This window comes from Dermochelys coriacea, chromosome 6, assembly GCF_009764565.3.
Source record: "Dermochelys coriacea isolate rDerCor1 chromosome 6, rDerCor1.pri.v4, whole genome shotgun sequence".
In the NCBI taxonomy this organism is placed as follows: domain Eukaryota; kingdom Metazoa; phylum Chordata; order Testudines; family Dermochelyidae; genus Dermochelys; species Dermochelys coriacea.
Window position 1 is genome coordinate 56,197,184 of NC_050073.1, and position 19,190 is coordinate 56,216,373.

At 45.4% G+C, this 19,190-nt stretch overlaps 1 protein-coding gene across 3 annotated transcripts in view; it reads left to right on the forward strand.

The window, feature by feature from the left end:
* Positions 1 to 14,883, forward strand: part of SLC39A13 (solute carrier family 39 member 13) — a 31,255-nt gene extending 16,372 nt beyond the window's left edge. For all 3 annotated transcript variants that reach the window (XM_038407192.2, XM_038407193.2, XM_038407194.2), the window contains exons 6-10: positions 8,985 to 9,074; positions 10,004 to 10,054; positions 10,322 to 10,454; positions 10,567 to 10,666; positions 12,177 to 14,883. In XM_038407192.2, coding sequence (XP_038263120.1) covers positions 8,985 to 9,074; positions 10,004 to 10,054; positions 10,322 to 10,454; positions 10,567 to 10,666; positions 12,177 to 12,252 — 450 coding nt within the window. In that variant the 3' untranslated portion in view covers positions 12,253 to 14,883. The remainder of the gene's footprint in view (positions 1 to 8,984; positions 9,075 to 10,003; positions 10,055 to 10,321; positions 10,455 to 10,566; positions 10,667 to 12,176) is intronic.
* Positions 14,884 to 19,190: the final 4,307 nt, after the last annotated feature.

The window sequence follows — 19,190 nt, forward strand, 5'->3', positions numbered from 1 at the left end:
AGTGCCTAGGTACAAGAGAACTGTACCATGAGCTGATAGTCTTTCTCCAGCTGCGCTCTTCATGAGCTTAGAGAATATCCTGTGGTGCATTCTCCAGACGTAAGTGTCACAGGCTCATAACTGACAAATCAAAACAAAGTTTCTTCAGAAAACCCTGGTTTCACTTCTCTCCAATGACAGTTTTCACCCGAGCCATTGACAAGAAAAAGTGGCCATGTTTTAATCATGGGAAGTGTATTTGTTTTCTCTGTTCATATTTGCTGAGAAGGTGTTGTGTTTTTGTTTTGCTTAAACTTAAATGAATAATTGCATTATTAATAATTATTAATAATAATTTCCGGGATTGGGCTTAATAATTGCAAAGCCCAATCCCGGAAAATCTCGGCTTGAAAAGGAGAAAAAACTTCAGACAGTTATCCATGACTGAAAATGGGATGAGAACAGAAAGTGATTTGCATTCATGATTCTTGAGACACTGCTGCATCCACATGTTACAGTAATGCAAACGTGGAACTTGCTTTTGCCTGTTGGCTTTTTCTCTTTGTACACTCTCATCTTGGCATCTGTGATTACCCCCTCCCCACACACACATGCAGATTTTTCTAGTCTGTGTTTCTATTTTCTTTCCCAGGTAGTTCGTGGGGGTTGATTCTGCTTTTCTCCCATAATTAATTTTATTTTCTTGTTATGTTTGGTTACAGTTAACATGCAAAAACAATCTGTTTTAACCCTGTTTTCACATTCATCTTCTGAGCTAAAATTTTTCCAGGCTTGATCTCTGCCCAAATAGGTGTTTCAGGGTTTTTTTTGGTTGGTTTTTTTTTTATTTGAGCAAAATCACTTCAGCTAGCTTTGAAATGTGTATGTTCCACTTTTACTGAAAATTCAACAGCAGAACTTTTAAACCTGGCTGGTAATTAGGCCTCATTATTAACTTCCTACCCCTTTATTCTCACACTTATTTCATATATGTACTGCTCAAAGTTCTGAATATTTGAAAAGACATACTGAGCATGAGTAATAGAAAATGTCCCTAAATAATTTTCACTTTGAGAGACAAGCTTCCTGGTTGCAGAAAACACTACCCGAGAACAGGTGACCTAATCACTTGCTCCTCCGATGGAAGTCTGCCAAGTCACACACATGTTAAGCTTGAAAAGCCCTGGGAAATATCCAAACCACCACCTGCAAATCAGATCTGTGCCCATCTAGGTTGATGAGGGTCAAAGAACAATAACTTTGTCCAATGCTAGCAGAAATGCTCAGTATCTCTTTCAGAGAAGTAAATGTGCCAATCCTTTTGATAAGCAAAATTGTTTGCTTGATCTTCAAAAAGCCAACACTAAATGCAGAAAACCACTCGACCACCTGTTCCTAGCAAAATTGTTCAAACCAAAAGTAACTGCTGAACTCCAGCGTGTGACATCTGTGAATATTCTGGATGTTTCACAACCAGATTTCAGATCAGGACACAGTACAGACACCCATCATAGCACTGATAGGCAACCTCTTAGCAAAGGAGAGAGGTCATAACAAGCAGTATGAACACTGAGATATCTCTAACATTCAACACAGTTGACCATAAGTTACTGTTGACCTGCTTATATGATACATCTGAAGTAGATAGCCCACCTCTACAGGACCCAGACAATGGTGATGGGAATCTGCTCCTCTTCTTAAGAGTCTTCACCTACAGATTTCTTCAGGGATCTATCTTGTTCCCTCTCTTCTTAAATATGTACATAAGCTCACTTGGAGAAGTAGTGAGACACCATAGGTCGACTGCTAACTAACAGTACTCAGCTACATATCTAACATTCTACAGACACAGACAGTGCTATCACAAGGGTGTCCCAAGGGCAACAGGAGAGAGAGAGCAGCAGATTCAAATTCAATCCAGGAAGACTGAAGTGAAGCTGGTCAATAGGGGCAATGTTCTGAAGAATTAACTGGGTCACTGGCTTTTCCTTTCATCAAAGGCATCTTCATCCCATTCCAGTCAAGGTGGCATAAAGCCTTAGGGATTTGCTTGATTCATCAGTAACGCTAGATGTACAAGTAACTTCAGCTCTACAATACAACTGCATTTGCTCCAACCCCTCAGACAGAGACAAACACCTACAAGGTCTCTATCAAGCGTTCTTACAACTACAATACCCACCTGCTGAAGTGAAGAAACAGATTGACAGAGCCAGAAGAGTACCCAGAAGTCACCTACTACAGGACAGGCCCAACAAAGAAAATAACAGAACGCCACAAGCCATCACCTTCAGCCCCCAATTAAAACCTCTCCAACGCATCATCAAGAATCTACAACCTATCCTGAAGGACAACCCATCACTCTCTCAGATCTTGGGAGACAGGCCAATCCTTGCTTACAGACAGTCCCCCAACCTGAAGCAAATACCAGCAACCACACAACAGAACCACTAACCCAGGAACCTATCCTTGCAACAAAGCCCGTTGCCAATTGTGTCCACATATATATTCAGGGGACACCATCATAGGGCCTAATCACATCAGCCACACTATCAGAGGCTCGCTCACTTGCACATCTACCAATGTGATATATGCCATCATGTGCCAGCAATGCCCCTCTGCCAGGTACATTGGCCAAACTGGACAGTGTCTACGTAAAAGAATAAATGGACACAAATCAAATGTCAAGAATTATAACATTCAAAAACCAGTCGGAGAACACTTCAGTCTCTTTGGTCACTTGATTACAGACCTAAAAGTGGCAATTCTTCAACAAAAAAAGTCAAAAACAGACTCCGAGAGACTGCTGACTTGGAATTAATTTGCAAACTAGATGCAATTAACTTAGGCTTGACTAGAGACTGGGAGTGGATGGGTCATTACACAAAGTAAAACTATTTCCCCATGTTTATTTCCTCCCCCTCTTCCCCCCCCCCCCCCCACTGTTCCTCACATGTTTTTTTCAACTGCTGGAAATGGCCCACCTTGATTATCACTACAAAAGGTTTTTTCCCCCCACTCTCCTGCTGGTAATAGCTCACCTTACCTGATCACTCTCGTTATAGTGTGTATGGTAACACCCATTGTTTCATGTTCTCTGTGTATATAAATCTCCCCACTGTATTTTCAACTGAATGCATCCAATGAAGTGAGCTGTAGCTTACGAAAGCTTATGTTCAAATAAATTTGTCAGTCTCTAAGGTGCCACAAGTCTTCCTTTTCTTTTTTCAGTGACAATAAATGCCTCATGCCTTCTTCAGCTTGTTAGAAGACATTGCCTTTTCCTTGGGCAAGGATCTGGTCGCAGCAATCCACATAGTGATCAGTCTCCTCCAAAGTGGATTACCATTAACTCTCAGTTTCTGGTCTTGAAGGCAGAAGTAATGCAGAGGCCCTGTCTTATGCATAATTTAGTTGTCAGACTCAACAGGCTGGGCCACCATCACCTCATGCTCCAGTCCTTCTTCTAACTCTTAATCTGCCTCCATTGCCAAATCAAGGCCTTGGTCCTGATCGTCAAAGCCAGCAATGGATTAGATCCCATCTACACCAGTGACTGCATCTCCATCCATGACCCACCAAGGCAACCGTACTCCTTTAGGATTATACAACTCAAAATATATGAGAGCAAGAGAGAGTGCTCAGTCAAGTGGGTTCAGCTATGGAATGTACTTCCAAAAGATTGACTAATCTAGAGCCTGATCACCTTAGCGCATGCCTTTCCTGTGATAACGTTTTCCCACTAGCGAGATTGAGATGCCTTAAGCAGTGTCCTAGAATCACAAAAGCGCAGAAGACTCCATGAAGTCCACTAGAGACATTGCTATGTAAATCGAATTAATTTGTGCAGAACTTAAATACTATAGTGGTGGGCACTATAGAAAACACTAAAAAAGAGATGGAGACAAGCCAGTGTGGGGGCAGCAGGTGGGCACTTGCTTGTAGTTCAGAAGTGTTTATCAGTATATGTCAATAGGCAGCAGCCAACCTTAAAGTAGGTCCATCAGAATTGAAATTGACTTCTTAGGGGTTGTTCGCACTTTCCTTTGATTGGTTTCTTGTTCTCTAAGAAAAAAAATCTGCAAAATTCTTCTTGTTTTTAATGTTTTTAATATTTAATGCAATAGTTAGAGGTTTTTAAGCCACAAAAAGTAACTTTCAACTTCCACCAGCAGCATTATCCTTGCTGAGGAAGTATCCGAGCGTGTGTTTGCTGGGAGGGCAGGGAGAGAGCCTGAGTGAGTGTCCGATTGGCTGCTAGCCTGCAGGGGGCGGGCATTAGGGTGTCTGTGTGTTTGCGTCAGGGAAGCCTGGCTGTTTAAAAATAGCCAGAGCCTCGCGAACCCGCTGAGCGGCAGCGGAGCAGCTGAGCAGCGGGGACAGCGGAGCAGCTCACAGCAGGAGTTTGCCTGGGAGTTCGCCTGGAGTGAGCCCAGTGAGGCTTACATCTTGCCAACGTCTCTGAGGAAGCTCATAGTAGGTAGGTGATATGGAAGGGGGGGGTTCAGCTGTTGTGACCTGCACTGGATGTGCCATGTTTGTCTTTCTTCCACAGGACAGAAGCGACTTTGTCTGTACAAAGTGCAAGCTGGTCTCCATATTGGAAGAGAAGATTGAAGGTCTGGAGCAACAGGTAACGACCCTGCGTTGTATACAAGAGACTGAGGATTTTCTGGACCAAACTCAGGATAGGCTTCTAGGGGCACAAAGCTCTAAAGATATAGAGCAGGTTGCACAGAGGAGCCAAGAGGCCAGTGAAGAAGCTTGGCAACATGTGACCTCCAGAAGAGGTAAGCGGAATGTCCGGGTTCCAGTAACACAGACACAGGTAACTAACCGCTTTCATGTTCTCTCCACAGGTACCATTGCGGAGAGTGGACCAGATGATAGGTCTGGGGGGAGAAAGCAGAAGGAGACTCCGCTGGTTGGGAGGCATGAGATGCGATGTCCTGAGGTTGGGGGTTCCACGACCACCACTCCCAAGAGGAGAAGGCGGGTGGTGGTGGTCGGGGACTCTCTCCTCCGGGGGACTGAGTCATCTATCTGCCGCCCTGACCGGGAAAACCGAGAAGTCTGCTGCTTGCCAGGGGCTAAGATTCGTGACGTGACGGAGAGACTGCCGAGACTCATCAAGCCCTCGGATCGCTACCCCTTCCTGCTTCTCCACGTGGGCACCAATGATACTGCCAAGAATGACCTTGAGCGGATCACTGCGGACTACGTGGCTCTGGGAAGAAGGATAAAGGAGTTGGAGGCGCAAGTGGTGTTCTCGTCCATCCTCCCCGTGGAAGGAAAAGGCCTGGGTAGGGACCGTCGAATCGTGGAGGTCAACGAATGGCTACGCAGGTGGTGTCGGAGAGAAGGCTTTGGATTCTTTGACCATGGGATGGTGTTCCATGAAGGAGGAGTGCTGGGCAGAGACGGGCTCCATCTTACGAAGAGAGGGAAGAACATCTTTGCCAGCAGGCTGGCTAACCTAGTGAGGAGGGCTTTAAACTAGGTTCACCGGGGGAAGGAGACCAAAGCCCTGAGGTAAGTGGGAAAGCGGGATACCGGGAGGAAGCACAGGCAGGAATGTCTGTGAGGGGAGGGCTCCTGCCTCATACTGGGAATGAGGGGCGATCAACAGGTTATCTCAAGTGCTTATATACAAATGCACAAAGCCTTGGAAACAAGCAGGGAGAACTGGAGGTCCTGGTGATGTCAAGGAATTATGACGTGATTGGAATAACAGAGACTTGGTGGGATAACTCACATGACTGGAGTACAGTCATGGATGGTTATAAACTGTTCAGGAAGGACAGGCAGGGCAGAAAAGGTGGGGGAGTAGCACTGTATGTAAGGGAGCAGTATGACTGCTCAGAGCTCCGGTACGAAACTGTGGAAAAACCTGAGTGTCTCTGGATTAAGTTTAGAAGTGTGTGCAACAAGAGTGATGTCATGGTGGGAGTCTGCTATAGACCACCGGACCAGGGGGATGAGGTGGATGAGGCTTTCTTCCGGCAACTCACGGAAGCTACTAGATCGCATGCCCTGATTCTCATGGGTGACTTTAATTTTCCTGATATCTGCTGGGAGAGCAATACAGCGGTGCATAGACAATCCAGGAAGTTTTTGGAAAGCGTAGGGGACAATTTCCTGGTGCAAGTGCTAGGGGAGCCAACTAGGGGGAGCGCTTTTCTTGACCTGCTGCTCACAAACCGGGTAGAATTAGTGGGGGAAGCAAAAGTGGATGGGAATCTGGGAGGCAGTGACCATGAGTTGGTTGAGTTCAGGATCCTGACGCAGGGAAGAAAGGTAAGCAGCAGGATACGGACCCTGGACTTCAGGAAAGCAGACTTTGACTCCCTCAGGGAACAGATGGCCAGGATCCCCTGGGGGACTAACATGAAAGGGAAGGGAGTCCAGGAGAGCTGGCTGTATTTCAAGGAATCCCTGTTGAGGTTACAGGGACAAACCATCCCGATGAGTCGAAAGAATAGTAAATATGGCAGGCGACCAGCTTGGCTTAATGGTGAAATCCTAGCGGATCTTAAACATAAAAAAGAAGCTTACAAGAAGTGGAAGGTTGGACATATGACCAGGGAAGAGTATAAAAATATTGCTCGGGCATGTAGGAAAGATATCAGGAGGGCCAAATCGCACCTGGAGCTGCAGCTAGCAAGAGATTTTCAAGAGTAACAAGAAGGGTTTCTTCAGGTATGTTGGCAACAAGAAGAAAGCCAAGGAAAGTGTGGGCCCCTTACTGAATGAGGGAGGCAAGCTAGTGACAGAGGATGTGGAAAAAGCTAATGTACTCAATGCTTTTTTTGCCTCTGTTTTCACTAACAAGGTCAGCTCCCAGACTGCTGTGCTGGGCATCACAAAATGGGGAAGAGATGGCCAGCCCTCTGTAGAGATAGAGGTGGTTAGGGACTATTTAGAAAAGCTGGACGTGCACAAGTCCATGGGGCCGGACGAATTGCATCCGAGAGTGCTGAGGGTATTGGCGGCTGTGATTGCAGAGCCCTTGGCCATTATCTTTGAAAACTCGTGGCGAACGGGGGAAGTCCCGGATGACTGGAAAAAGGCTAATGTAGTGCCCATCTTTAAAAAAGGGAAGAAGGAGGATCCTGGGAACTACAGGCCGGTCAGCCTCACCTCAGTCCCTGGAAAAATCATGGAGCAGGTCCTCAAAGAATCAATCCTGAAGCACTTAGAGGAGAGGAAAGTGATCAGGAACAGTCAGCATGGATTCACCAAGGGAAGGTCATGCCTGACTAATCTAATCGCCTTTTATGATGAGATTACTGGTTCTGTGGATGAAGGGAAAGCAGTGGATGTATTGTTTCTTGACTTTAGCAAAGCTTTTGACACGGTCTCCCACAGCATTCTTGTCAGCAAGTTAAGGAAGTATGGGCTGGATGAATGCACTATAAGGTGGGTAGAAAGCTGGCTAGATTGTCGGGCTCAACGGGTAGTGATCAATGGCTCCATGTCTAGTTGGCAGCCGGTGTCAAGTGGAGTGCCACAGGGGTCGGTCCTGGGGCCCGTTTTGTTCAATATCTTCATAAATGATCTGGAGGATGGTGTGGATTGCACTCTCAGCAAATTTGCGGATGATACTAAACTGGGAGGAGTGGTAGATACGCTGGAGGGGAGGGATAGGATACAGAAGGACCTAGACAAATTGGAAGATTGGGCCAAAAGAAATCTAATGAGGTTCAATAAGGATAAGTGCAGGGTCCTGCACTTAGGATGGAAGAATCCAATGCACCGCTACAGACTAGGGACCGAATGGCTCGGCAGCAGTTCTGCGGAAAAGGACCTAGGGGTGACAGTGGACGAGAAGCTGGATATGAGTCAGCAGTGTGCCCTTGTTGCCAAGAAGGCCAATGGCATTTTGGGATGTATAAGTAGGGGCATAGCGAGCAGATCGAGGGACGTGATCGTTCCCCTCTATTCGACACTGGTGAGGCCTCATCTGGAGTACTGTGTCCAGTTTTGGGCCCCACACTACAAGAAGGATGTGGATAAATTGGAAAGAGTACAGCGAAGGGCAACAAAAATGATTAGGGGTCTAGAGCACATGACTTATGAGGAGAGGCTGAGGGAGCTGGGATTGTTTAGTCTGCAGAAGAGAAGAATGAGGGGGGATTTGATAGCTGCTTTCAACTACCTGAAAGGGGGTTTCAAAGAGGATGGCTCTAGACTGTTCTCAATGGTAGCAGATGACAGAACGAGGAGTAATGGTCTCAAGTTGCAATGGGGGAGGTTTAGATTGGATATTAGGAAAAACTTTTTCACTAAGAGGGTGGTGAAACACTGGAATGCGTTACCTAGGGAGGTGGTAGAATCTCCTTCCTTAGAGGTTTTTAAGGTCAGGCTTGACAAAGCCCTGGCTAGGATGATTTAACTGGGACTTGGTCCTGCTTTGAGCAGGGGGTTGGACTAGATGACCTTCTGGGGTCCCTTCCAACCCTGATATTCTATGATTCTATGATTAGCTCTGCTGCTTTGTACCTCCCATGTCTTGCATGGGATACATTTGACAAGTTGTATATTAAACTATGCAATTGACTAGAAAACACTCTCTTTATATTAGAACCCCCAGTCACTTATGCAAATTTGTGGGCACCATCTGAAATCTGTTGTTGCTTTACAATTGGATTTATTCCTCCAGACTGCCTTCCTGCTCTTCCCTTTCTCTAATAAGCTTCTTTCTCTTCTTTCTTCTCTCCCTGTCTTTAGAGCTCTTTCTACACTTGTACCTCTCTTCCCCTTCCCCACTAAACTGGAGTTCTCAATCCTAAGGCTCCCCCTGTCTGCACTAAAGCTGAATGTGGCAATACAGTGTCCTGTCTGAAGCACAAACATGGGATTTAAGCCATTGACCAGCCCTGCCCCACCATGATTCACCTCCTCTTAGAGTGGGCAATTGCCTGTTGGCTGTACCTGATGCTTCCCCCTACCCTGAACCTCATCAAATTCCCTCACTCATGAATGCCTCTGACTTCCCTCTGCAGATCAGTGGATACCTTAACCTGTTGGCCAATACCATTGATAACTTCACACATGGCCTGGCGGTGGCAGCCAGCTTCCTGGTTAGCAGAAAGGTAAGGTTTGTGCTGCACCCATCTGCCAAACCGGAGATCAGGGGGAACCCTTCTCTCAGCTGTAGTGTGTGCCTGCCTGCCAAGTAAAGAACTTGGGGATCCCTTCCCCAAGGGGTAGCTGCCAAGACAGTGTTGTGCTGGAGAAAACAGGGAGCAGCCCTGCTTGGGACACAGCTTTTCTGGCTCTAATGTTTCAGATTTGGGAGACCCTTCGCCCCTGCATTAGGCATGCATGGGCCAGGTAGTTATCTCGTATGTCTCTATAGCAGGGTTCGGCATCCTTTCAGAAGTGGTGTGCCGAGTCTTCATTTATTCACTCTAATTTAAGGTTTTTCGTGCCAGTAATACATTTTAACATTTTTAGAAGGTCTCTTTCTATAAGTTTGTAATATATAACTAAATTATTCGTTTCAGAGTAGCAGCCGTGTTAATCTGTATTCGCAAAAAGAAAAGGAGTATTTGTGGCACCTTAGAGACTAACAAATTTACTTAAGCATAAGCTTTCGTGAGCTACAGCTCACTTTATCGAAATGCATCCGATGAAGTGATCTGTAGCTCACAAAAGCTTATGCTCAAGTAAATTTGTTAGTCTCTAAGGTGCCACAAATACTCCTTTTCTTTTAACTAAATTATTGTTGTATGTAAAGTAAATAAGGTTTTTAAAATGTTTAAGAAGCTTCATTTAAAATTAAATTAAAATGCAGAGACCCTCGGACTGGTGGCCAGGACCCGGACAGTGTGAGTGCCACTGAAAATCAGCTCGCATGCCACCTTTGGCACACGTGCCATAGGTTGCCTACCCCTGCTCAATAGTGAGCACTTAACCCAGGGCAGCCAGAGTCCATTCACTCCAGGGTTGGGGGGGCTGTAGTCTCTGCATCACTGAGCTTTGAGACCATTTCCTAATAGACTTTTCCCATCTTCTGCAGGTTGGGCTCCTAACCACTATGGCAATCCTACTGCACGAAATCCCACATGAGGTGAGAAGGGTCTGCAGCCTGCTGCCAGGGGAGCTGGGAAGTTAGGACCTGGTCTGAAGCAGAACAGCAGTGCTCTGTCTGCAGGAAGAGGGCTGGAGGGGGTTACCTCTGCTCTGCATCATTCTTCCCTTTCCTTGGAGGATCTGCTCCCTGCTGAGTGCTGGTGTTCACCTATCACGTTCCTAGTCGTGCTATCTCCTTTGTTAATGCTGGTCTCTGTGTTCGGGAGAGTTGGGATCGATAACCATTGACTCTGCTTTCCCATAGGTAGGAGATTTCGCCATCCTGCTCCGGGCTGGGTTTGACCGCTGGAGTGCAGCCAAGATGCAGCTTTCCACAGCTCTGGGGGGAATTCTAGGAACCTGCTTCGCAATCTGTTCTCAGTCGCCTAAAGGGACAGGTAAGGCTCACTGGGGCTGAATTGAGGAATGTCTGCTTGTGTGCCTACTTTCCTCTGTCTGTTCTCCTGTATCCCTTTTCATTACTAATGGTGATTTTCACTGCATGTGCAGGGGAAACCATAGCTTGGATTCTCCCATTCACCTCCGGGGGATTCCTGTACATTGCCTTGGTAAACGTTGTGCCTGACCTTCTAGAGGAGAAGAATCCCTGGTAAGTGGCTCCATCATGGTTACTAGTATGCTGGTATGGCATTTCTGCTGTGGTGGTGGGAGAAAACTTAGTGGTAAAGCCTCTGTTCCTGGGAGCAGTTGAGCACTTTCTCCCCAAATCCCGTGAGAGGTGAGATGGTATCTAGCAGAGTCTGCTGTGCTGTGCCAGGTACTCGGCTTCTGGCTGCTAGTTAATACCGGGCACACTGACTGAAAGGCTTATCGCAGCCTCTCTCTAATATAATGTGCTGGCTCCTGAGCACGTTAGATAGAACAGATTCAGTCTAGGCTGTTTAGCCAAGCGCCTGACTTAACGCTGTCCTCAGGGTATCTACTCCTTCCTCCATCCCTAATTTGGTACTTTGCTGAATTGACATTGGGGGGGTATAAAACAAGCAATCAATGCCAATTTGATACTGAATACTGATGGAATTCATCTGTTGACATGAATGCATTCAGCTCCCAGCAAAGCCAGTGTCACTTCCAATTATTTTTTAACCTTCTGATCTTTGAGAGTTTGCCTCTGCAGGGATCTAGGGACCATTCTCTTTCAGAGGATTAGCAGGTTATTGTGACTTAAGATTTCTCAGTCACGTTCCATTATGATGGATTTTTAATTCTTCCCATTGCACTCTGCTCCCTAGATTTATTTCCCAACATTTGTTTTCCCAAAATATAGTCTTTTGTGCTGCTGCCATTCAGTGACAAACCCCAAATCTCCATTCATTACTGTTATTCGTAGTACCCATCTTCCATAGAACAATCACTACATCTTTACCGCTTCCAGTATCCAGCCTGTTAGAGTAGTTTCTCAGACCTCTCTCTGCCACACAGAAGGAAGTGTTATGAATATCTTTCCTACTCCTGGAAGTGGCTCCCTTGCCCATGTGCATATCCTCACTCAGACAACAGACCCGGTCCATGACAATTCTACATAAGACGGGGGGGGGGCTTTTTTTTTTTTTTTGCCTGAGGGCCACATTGGGGTTCTGAAACTGTATGGAGGGCTGAGTAGGGAAGGATGTGCCTCGCCAAACAGCTTGGCCCCCTCCCACTTCCTGCCCCCTTAGAACCCCCGACCCATCCAATCCCCCTGCTCCTTGTCCCATGACCACCCCCTCCTGGAACCTCCCTACCCCTAATTGCTTCCCCTGGGACCCCACCCCCTATCCAACCCCCCCGTCCCTGACTGCCCCAACCCCTATCCGCACCCCTGCCCCCAGACAGGCTCCCCAGGACTCCCATGCCTAACCAACCGCCCTCTTACCATGCCTCTCAGAGCACCAGGACTGGCAGCCGCGCCACCTGGTCAGAGCAGCCACATTGCGCTAGCAGCATGGTGAGCTGAGGCTGCGGGGGAGGAGCCGGGAGCTCAAGGGCCAGGCAGGATGGTCCCATGGGCCACAGTTTGCCCATCTCTGGCATAAGAGATGGGACTCCTGAGCCCCTGTACTTGTGCAGATTGGAACTGGTTCCTGGCCCATTCTGAGTCTCTCTTGTTTCTTCCCCAGGAACTCTCTGCAGCAGGTCCTTCTCCTGTGCACAGGCATTACAGTCATGGTGCTGCTCTCAGTCACTACAGAATGACCTCCACTCAGACCTCCTCATGCTGCCTCCCAGAGCTGCATTGACTTTGAGCTGTTACAAAGCAATAAGGAACACTAATGTAACTTCCTGTGTGTGCGCTTGTGGGTCCAGCTACTAGCGAGAGAGGCAGGTGAGAAAAAGAGGGAGTCATTGGGGATGCTGGACTCCATTCCCTGGCTCTTCTATCCCTGCTCTGTTAAAAGCCCACAAACCAGGGCTTCCATTGTTGGTATTTTATGGAGTGAAAGCTTTTGAGAAGCAGAAATGAACCAAGAACCTGTTCCAAGAACAGACTGTGTCTCACCCTGAAGTAAGAACAAGTGTTGGAACTGCACATCTTAAGCTGCTGAGTGAATAGGACAAGATCCCTTTATCTGGCAAAGAAGGATTTACCTGCTGGTCCAGGCCCAGAGAGAAAACAATTCCCAAAGCAGCAGTAAACCACAAACATTCCCCAGTGCAGCCTACCTAGCAGGAGCAAAGGTACTATCAAAACCACATAGTTAGATAGACATGAGAAGGCCCATTCCCACTCAGCCCTCATTTATCAGTAGAAAAATGGGAAGGTGTCAGCCTGGACAGTCTGCCTCTCCAAGTTCCTCTGCCTTAGCTTTGAAATCAGGCCTAATACTTGGGGCAGGTTGGAATAGGAGGTTATATAGCTTAGCCTGAAAGCTTCTGCCTTTAACCTTAACTCTCTCTGTTTAGAGAACCTATCCCCTCCCATGTTCAACACAGCCTAGGTGCATATTTGAGAAATGGTCAGCAAATGTTTCCTGTCATCCCAGGTCATCAACTCGCCTGTATCTGGGGTAAACCTGCTCAGTCACTGCCCCCCTCCTAAGGCCTCTTATCAGCAAGTGGAGAGTGAGCAGGTCTGGACTCTGGCTGCCACCAGAGGAGGAATGTGGGGGAGGAATGGAGGAGAGAGAAAACACTGACTGTATATAGAGAAAGGGCAGAGTAGAGAAAAAACCATCATGCGTGTGTGAAAGAGATGGATAGGGCCAGTGTTTCTCAAGGACCAGTCCATGAGATCTCCCTGACACAGTTTAGGAAGGCAGTAAGCCAGTCCCTGGTAACAAAAAGGTTGAGAAACACTGGAAAGGGGAACCTGCTGGTGAGAAGGATGAAAAGTGAGTCTGAAATCACTATGGCTGCAAAGCTGGGAGAAGGAATCTGAGTGTGACACTGCCCTTGAGTTTAAGTCATGTGGTGTCTGGGATCCCATTTGATGGCAATTTAACCGACTAGTAAAACTAAACCTAAAAATTCCTGGTTTTGACTGATGGGGATTACCAAGTCTGACAACCCCACCTCCTCTGGAATGTCAGAACTCCCAAAACATATGCACAATTGCTTAGGCCTTACCTATAGAAGAAAATTGTATTGATTTGAATTAAATCTGTTTAGAACCAATATAGTTAGTTTAATGCAACCTCCTTGTGTGAGGCACAAAATAAGAGTCCACAACAAGGTGTTCTGAATCCTTCCTGTTCCATCAGACATCACATAGGATATATATAAGCTCAGCCATTAACCAGGGGTTGCATCAATTTAACTAAATCTGTCTCTAAATTGCTTTTGTTAAATAAATACAGCTTTCTTGTGTAGCTATGGCCTTTTTGAAAAGGGCTGGCTCCTGATGCTGTTCAGGACATTTAGGGCTCCAGTGAGTGGCCAGGTTGGCTTAAGCAGTAACAAGCCAGAAGCGCAGCCTAGAGCAGGTTGTCCTCATTTCCTTTAGAGCTCTGAAAATTTTGACTATTTCCATGTGATAGCCTGAGAGTTTCTGTTTGCAACATTCTCTGCAGAAGGGCCAGTGACTAAAATCCCTGCAGCTTTCCTTACCTGTCCCTATATTACCAGCTAGACCTGTTGGAGGCTGTTTCAGTACAATGCTCTGTTTCCCCTGGAAAGTTGTCTTCCCATGACAGCTGCTTCCTATATCATCAGCTGCTGTGAGCTCCAATCAAGCATTCACTCTCTTCTTTTCAGGCATCAGAGATGACCCCTAGCCCGTAAGTACTCAGAGGGGCCACAAGATACCAATTCCACCACAGTGTGACTAGTTTACCTGGGGGTAGGAGCTACAAAACTTCTGATGTGGGAGCCTGGAAGAAACAAATGTATGTACATCCAGTACTTCCCAAGAGTTTGAATAGTTGAAAATCAGGTTGGCATTTTTTTAAGTTGAGGGCTTAGTGCATTGCAGGGCTTAGTGCCTGGACCTTGGTGCTATTGCATCAGTGCTGGGTTTGGCCAAGAATGTAAATCACAGCAGGGATTCTGCTCAGTGTTCAGGAATGTGCAGTGGGTGACATTGAAGCATTAATCATGGAGCTGTGTCTTTTGGCTGGCAGCCCAAGCCTGGATTGAGTCTGCAGTTCCTGGGAAGCTGCACCCACAAGGGCAGCACAGGGCCTTGAAGAGCGATGATTAGCTGCTCCACTGCATGCTGTGGGAGGGAGGTTGTTAGCCACTCCACTACATTTGTCACTTTTGGAAACGCAGAAAGAATCCTATTTTCTAGCTCTATTTTTTCAGCTACTCTTGTGCATTTTCCCATTCATCTGTATTGATCTGAGCTGCATGAAGACAATAGAGATGAAATAAATGGTTCCGAGTGTGGGTTTGTTTTTCTGGGTATGGAAAGTATTTAAAACCATCCAATGCTCTCATCACCTGATAACCGCGTAGATGAGGGGGTTGACTCTTTCCAGGACTCCACATCTTGCTCCTTCTGACCTGCCTTTGTTTGGGGAATAGAAGAAATTCCTCCATGAGCTTCTTGCTAAGCTTCTTGGCTCCTCTTGCATTCACTGTTTGATGGGTTGCTGTAGGGCACCCCTGTCAGAGTGTGAGGAAAATTGGTTTGGCTTTAATTTTTAAGGAAGGTAAGTGATAATTGGAGCAGAAATGGAAACTCGGGTCACTTCTCTTAACTTTCTATGATTCTCTGGGCTGTGAGCTCAGATAGCTGCTGTCCTGGAGAGGGAGCAGAGACAACATGTACACAAAGCCAGCTATGGTCAAACCACATCCATGCTAATCCAGGAGTTTCCCATGACAGCAGGCAGATCAGGTTGCTTAAAATACGTAAGGTGCTTTCAGTAGCCAAAGCTTTAGGAATAGATCATGGAATAGGGCCTATGAGGAGCCAGGTATAGCTTGCTAACTGCAGGGGTATTGTTTTGTGGTCCACTAGCAGTGGAAGAGAGAAGGAGCTGGAAGAGGGTATGGGGAGAAAACAGGAATTGATTAATGTAGGTAGTAAGACAGAGGTAGGGAAAGTCTTTAAATTGAGTGGTTTAGGAAACACTAATTTTCTGGTCTTCTCTGGAGATTAGAGAGAGCTGCAGATTAAATCAAATGCAACATTTCCAATTAATTTTTAATTCTTGATGTGGTTATGGCTTCTGAGTTGGCAGGTGCAAAAACTTCTTAATTTGCAGAAGAATGTTAGTCCTGTAATTCCCCTTTACATCTTGTGACTCTAAGGTACTAACAATGTGGACAACGCAAACAGCCATTAGAGAACCATGTTAAAACACGATTTAAAGAGGCTGCAGCACAATTCCCCAAAACAGTTAGGTCTTGTCTACTGTGCCTGATGGAGCCATGGTATGAGGCAGTGACAGAAGAAGCAGACTGCCCAGTATGGTGGGGTTTATGGTGTGGATAGACCCTTACATTTTGCATTCTGGCTGTAAGCATGCACCTATATTGTCCAGGTTTAGCACAAGCAAGATGATGTCTGATACACACTTCCGTTCCTGAGAGCTGATTTCTAGCCTGAAGATTCATAAAGACCACTTTTTTTTATTTAGGCAACTCAAGGATTGCCCAGAAAAGGGTTAAACTTCTCTTTCAGGCCTAGCAAACTGCTGAGTTTCTCCTGGATGTCAGACTTGCAGAGACAAAGTCTGAACAACTGGCTTTGAACAGTGATAAAGCTGCAGCTGGAGGAATAAGTCCCATGAAACAGCCAGGATCAGAAGAGATTTTGTGCCTCTGGAGAAGCTGTATTTAACTAAAACTGAGTCAAGTTAGCCTACTTCTCATTGCATACAATCAACGGGCTTTTTCTGCTGTTTAGGCCTTGTTCCACATTAAGGTGGTAGGGGTGGGGAGGAAGAATGATAAATGCAACTGTCCAGATTTTGTTGACTTAAAAAGTCATGACACTTTGTTTCTTAACTGAGTATTCTCAATGCAGCTCTTTACAATTCGGGTGCTTCTCAGAAGCCTGCAACCCTCTGGGAAGTTTTGACTCTAGGGGATCGGAACACCCATCTTTTCTTTGAGACATGGAACATTCCAGGTTAGGCTATGTTAGGTGTGTGGATCCTGCACATCCTCACTTTTTTGCAGCCTGGAAAGCAGCAAGTCGGATCTACCTCTACATCCACTTTAGTCGGTTGGCCATTGTTTTTCCCAGTTATGGTTTTTCTCTTGATTATTTTCTTAGCTCTGGCTCTGTAGTGTATTAAAATATAGGTTTAGAGGAAATTTTCCCTGTACTCCGCTCCCCACCACTATCTTATCTACTAAATATGGCAGAATCTGCAAAAAGGATGGGGTTCAAAGAATGACTCACTGGAGGCTCCAATTTTCTCATTTCCTACCAAAGCTAGGCTTGTGTAAAGTGAGCAACTCCATTCCAAGAGTGTGGATTTGTGCTGTGAATCTCCTTAAGAACTCAAGTTACTGGTAAGTAACACTGAGTGAATTTTCTCATATCTTCTCCCTCCTTAAAGACTATACAATTCAGTTGAAAGTAATGAGAGGAAATGTTTAAAAGCATGTGTTGCTTCAGTTTTGAACAGTTCTGTTCTTATGGATACAGTGGGCTTTTACAAAAGTGGTCACAGATGAAGTGATGTAGGGTAGGTGCACTACACAAAAATGAGGAAGCTAGTTAAATGGAGAGTAAAATGAACAGTCACCAGCATGAAATGCCTGCCAGCTGTATGGAAACTATTTAAAAACACCATAATAGAGGTGTAAATTAAATGTTTACCACCAAATTAAAAAACATAGTAAGAGGAGCAAAACAATGCCACCATGGCTAAATAAGAGTAAAAGAAGCAGATAGAGGCAAAAAGGCGTTCTTTAACAATTGGAAGTCAGATCCTACTCAAGAGAATAGAAAGGAGCACGAACTCTGGCAAATCAAGAAAGGAGGCAGGCCAAAAAAATTTGTAGAACAACTAGCAAAAGATTCATAAACAGCAAAAAAAATTTTTAGGACATCAGAAGCAGGAAGCCTGCCACTGGATGATTGAGGTGCTAAAGAAAGACAAGGCTATTGTAGAGAAGCTAAATGAATTCTTTGCATCAGTCTTCGCCGCAGAGGATGTGAGAGATTTCCACACCTGAGGCATTATTTTAAGTGACCAATCTGAGGAGTTGTCCCAGATTAAGGAGTCAACAGAGGTGGTTTTGGAATAAATTGATAAACAGTAGTAAGTCACCAGGACCAGATGCTATTCACCAAACACTTCTGAAGGAACTCAAACATTAAATTGAAGAACTGCCAACTCTGGTATATAACCTATCACTTAAATCAGCTTCTGAACCAGATGACTGGAGGATAACTAATGTGATGCCAATTTTGAAACAAGGCTTCAGATATGATCCTGGCAATTACAGGCTGATAACCCTTACTGCAGTACCAGGCAAATTGGTTGAAACTATATCTAATAATTCTGTTTCTTACTACATAAATGAACATGATTTGTTGGGGAAGAGTCAACACAGTTTTTGTAAAGGGAAATCATGCTTCATCAATCTATTAGAATTCTTTGAGGTGGTCAACAAACTTCATCAAAGGTGATACAGTAGTGTATTTGTACTTTCAGGAAAGGTCTCTGATCAAAGGCTCTTAAGCACAATTAGCTGTCATGGAATAAGATGGAAGGCCCTCTCATGGATCAGTAACTGATTAAAAGAAAACAAAGGGTAGGAATAAGGGGTCAGTTTTCAGAATAGAGAGAGGTAAATAGTGATGATCCCCCAGGGATCTGTACTGAGACCAGTACTATTCATCATATTTCATAAATGATCTGGAAAAAGGGGTAAACAGTGAGGTGGCAGTTTGCAGATGATGCAAAATTATTCAAGATAGGTAAATCCAAAGTAAATTGTGAAGAGTTCCAAAGGGATCGCTTAAAACTGGGTGACTGAGGAACAAAATGGCAGATGAAATTCAATGATTATAAATGCAAAGTAATGCACATTGGAAAACATAAACTGAACTATACATACAAAATGATGGGACTAAATTAGCTGTTACCACTCAAGAAAGAGATCTTGGTGTTTATTGTGGATAATTCTCTGAAAACTTCTACTCAATGTGCAGCGGTAGTCGAAAAAGCTAACAATGTTAGGAACGGCATAGATAATAAGACAGTAAATATGATAATGGCACTATATAAATCCATGGTATGCCCACACCTGGAATAGTGTGTGCAGTTCTGGTCACCCCATCTCAAACAAGATACATTAGAAATGGAAAAGGCATAGAAAAGGGCAACAAAAATGATTACGTGTATGGAACAGCTTCTATGGGAGGAGAGATTAAGAAGATTGGAACTTTTCTGCTTGGAAAAGAGACAACAAAGGGAGGATATGATAGAAGTCTATAAAATGACGAATGGTGTGGAGAAAGTGAATAAGGAATTATTCATAGATACTAAGGTCAGAAGGGACCATTCTGATCATCTAGTCTGACCTCCTGCACAACGCAGGCCACAGAATCTCACCCACCCACTCCTATGAAAAACCTCCCCTATGTCTGAGCTATTGAAGTCCTCAAATCGTGCTTTAAAGACTTCAAGGAGCAGAGAATCCTCCCTCAAGTGACCCGTGCCACATGCTACAGAGGAAGGCGAAAAACCTCCAGGGCCTCTTCCAATCTGCCCTGGAGGAAAATT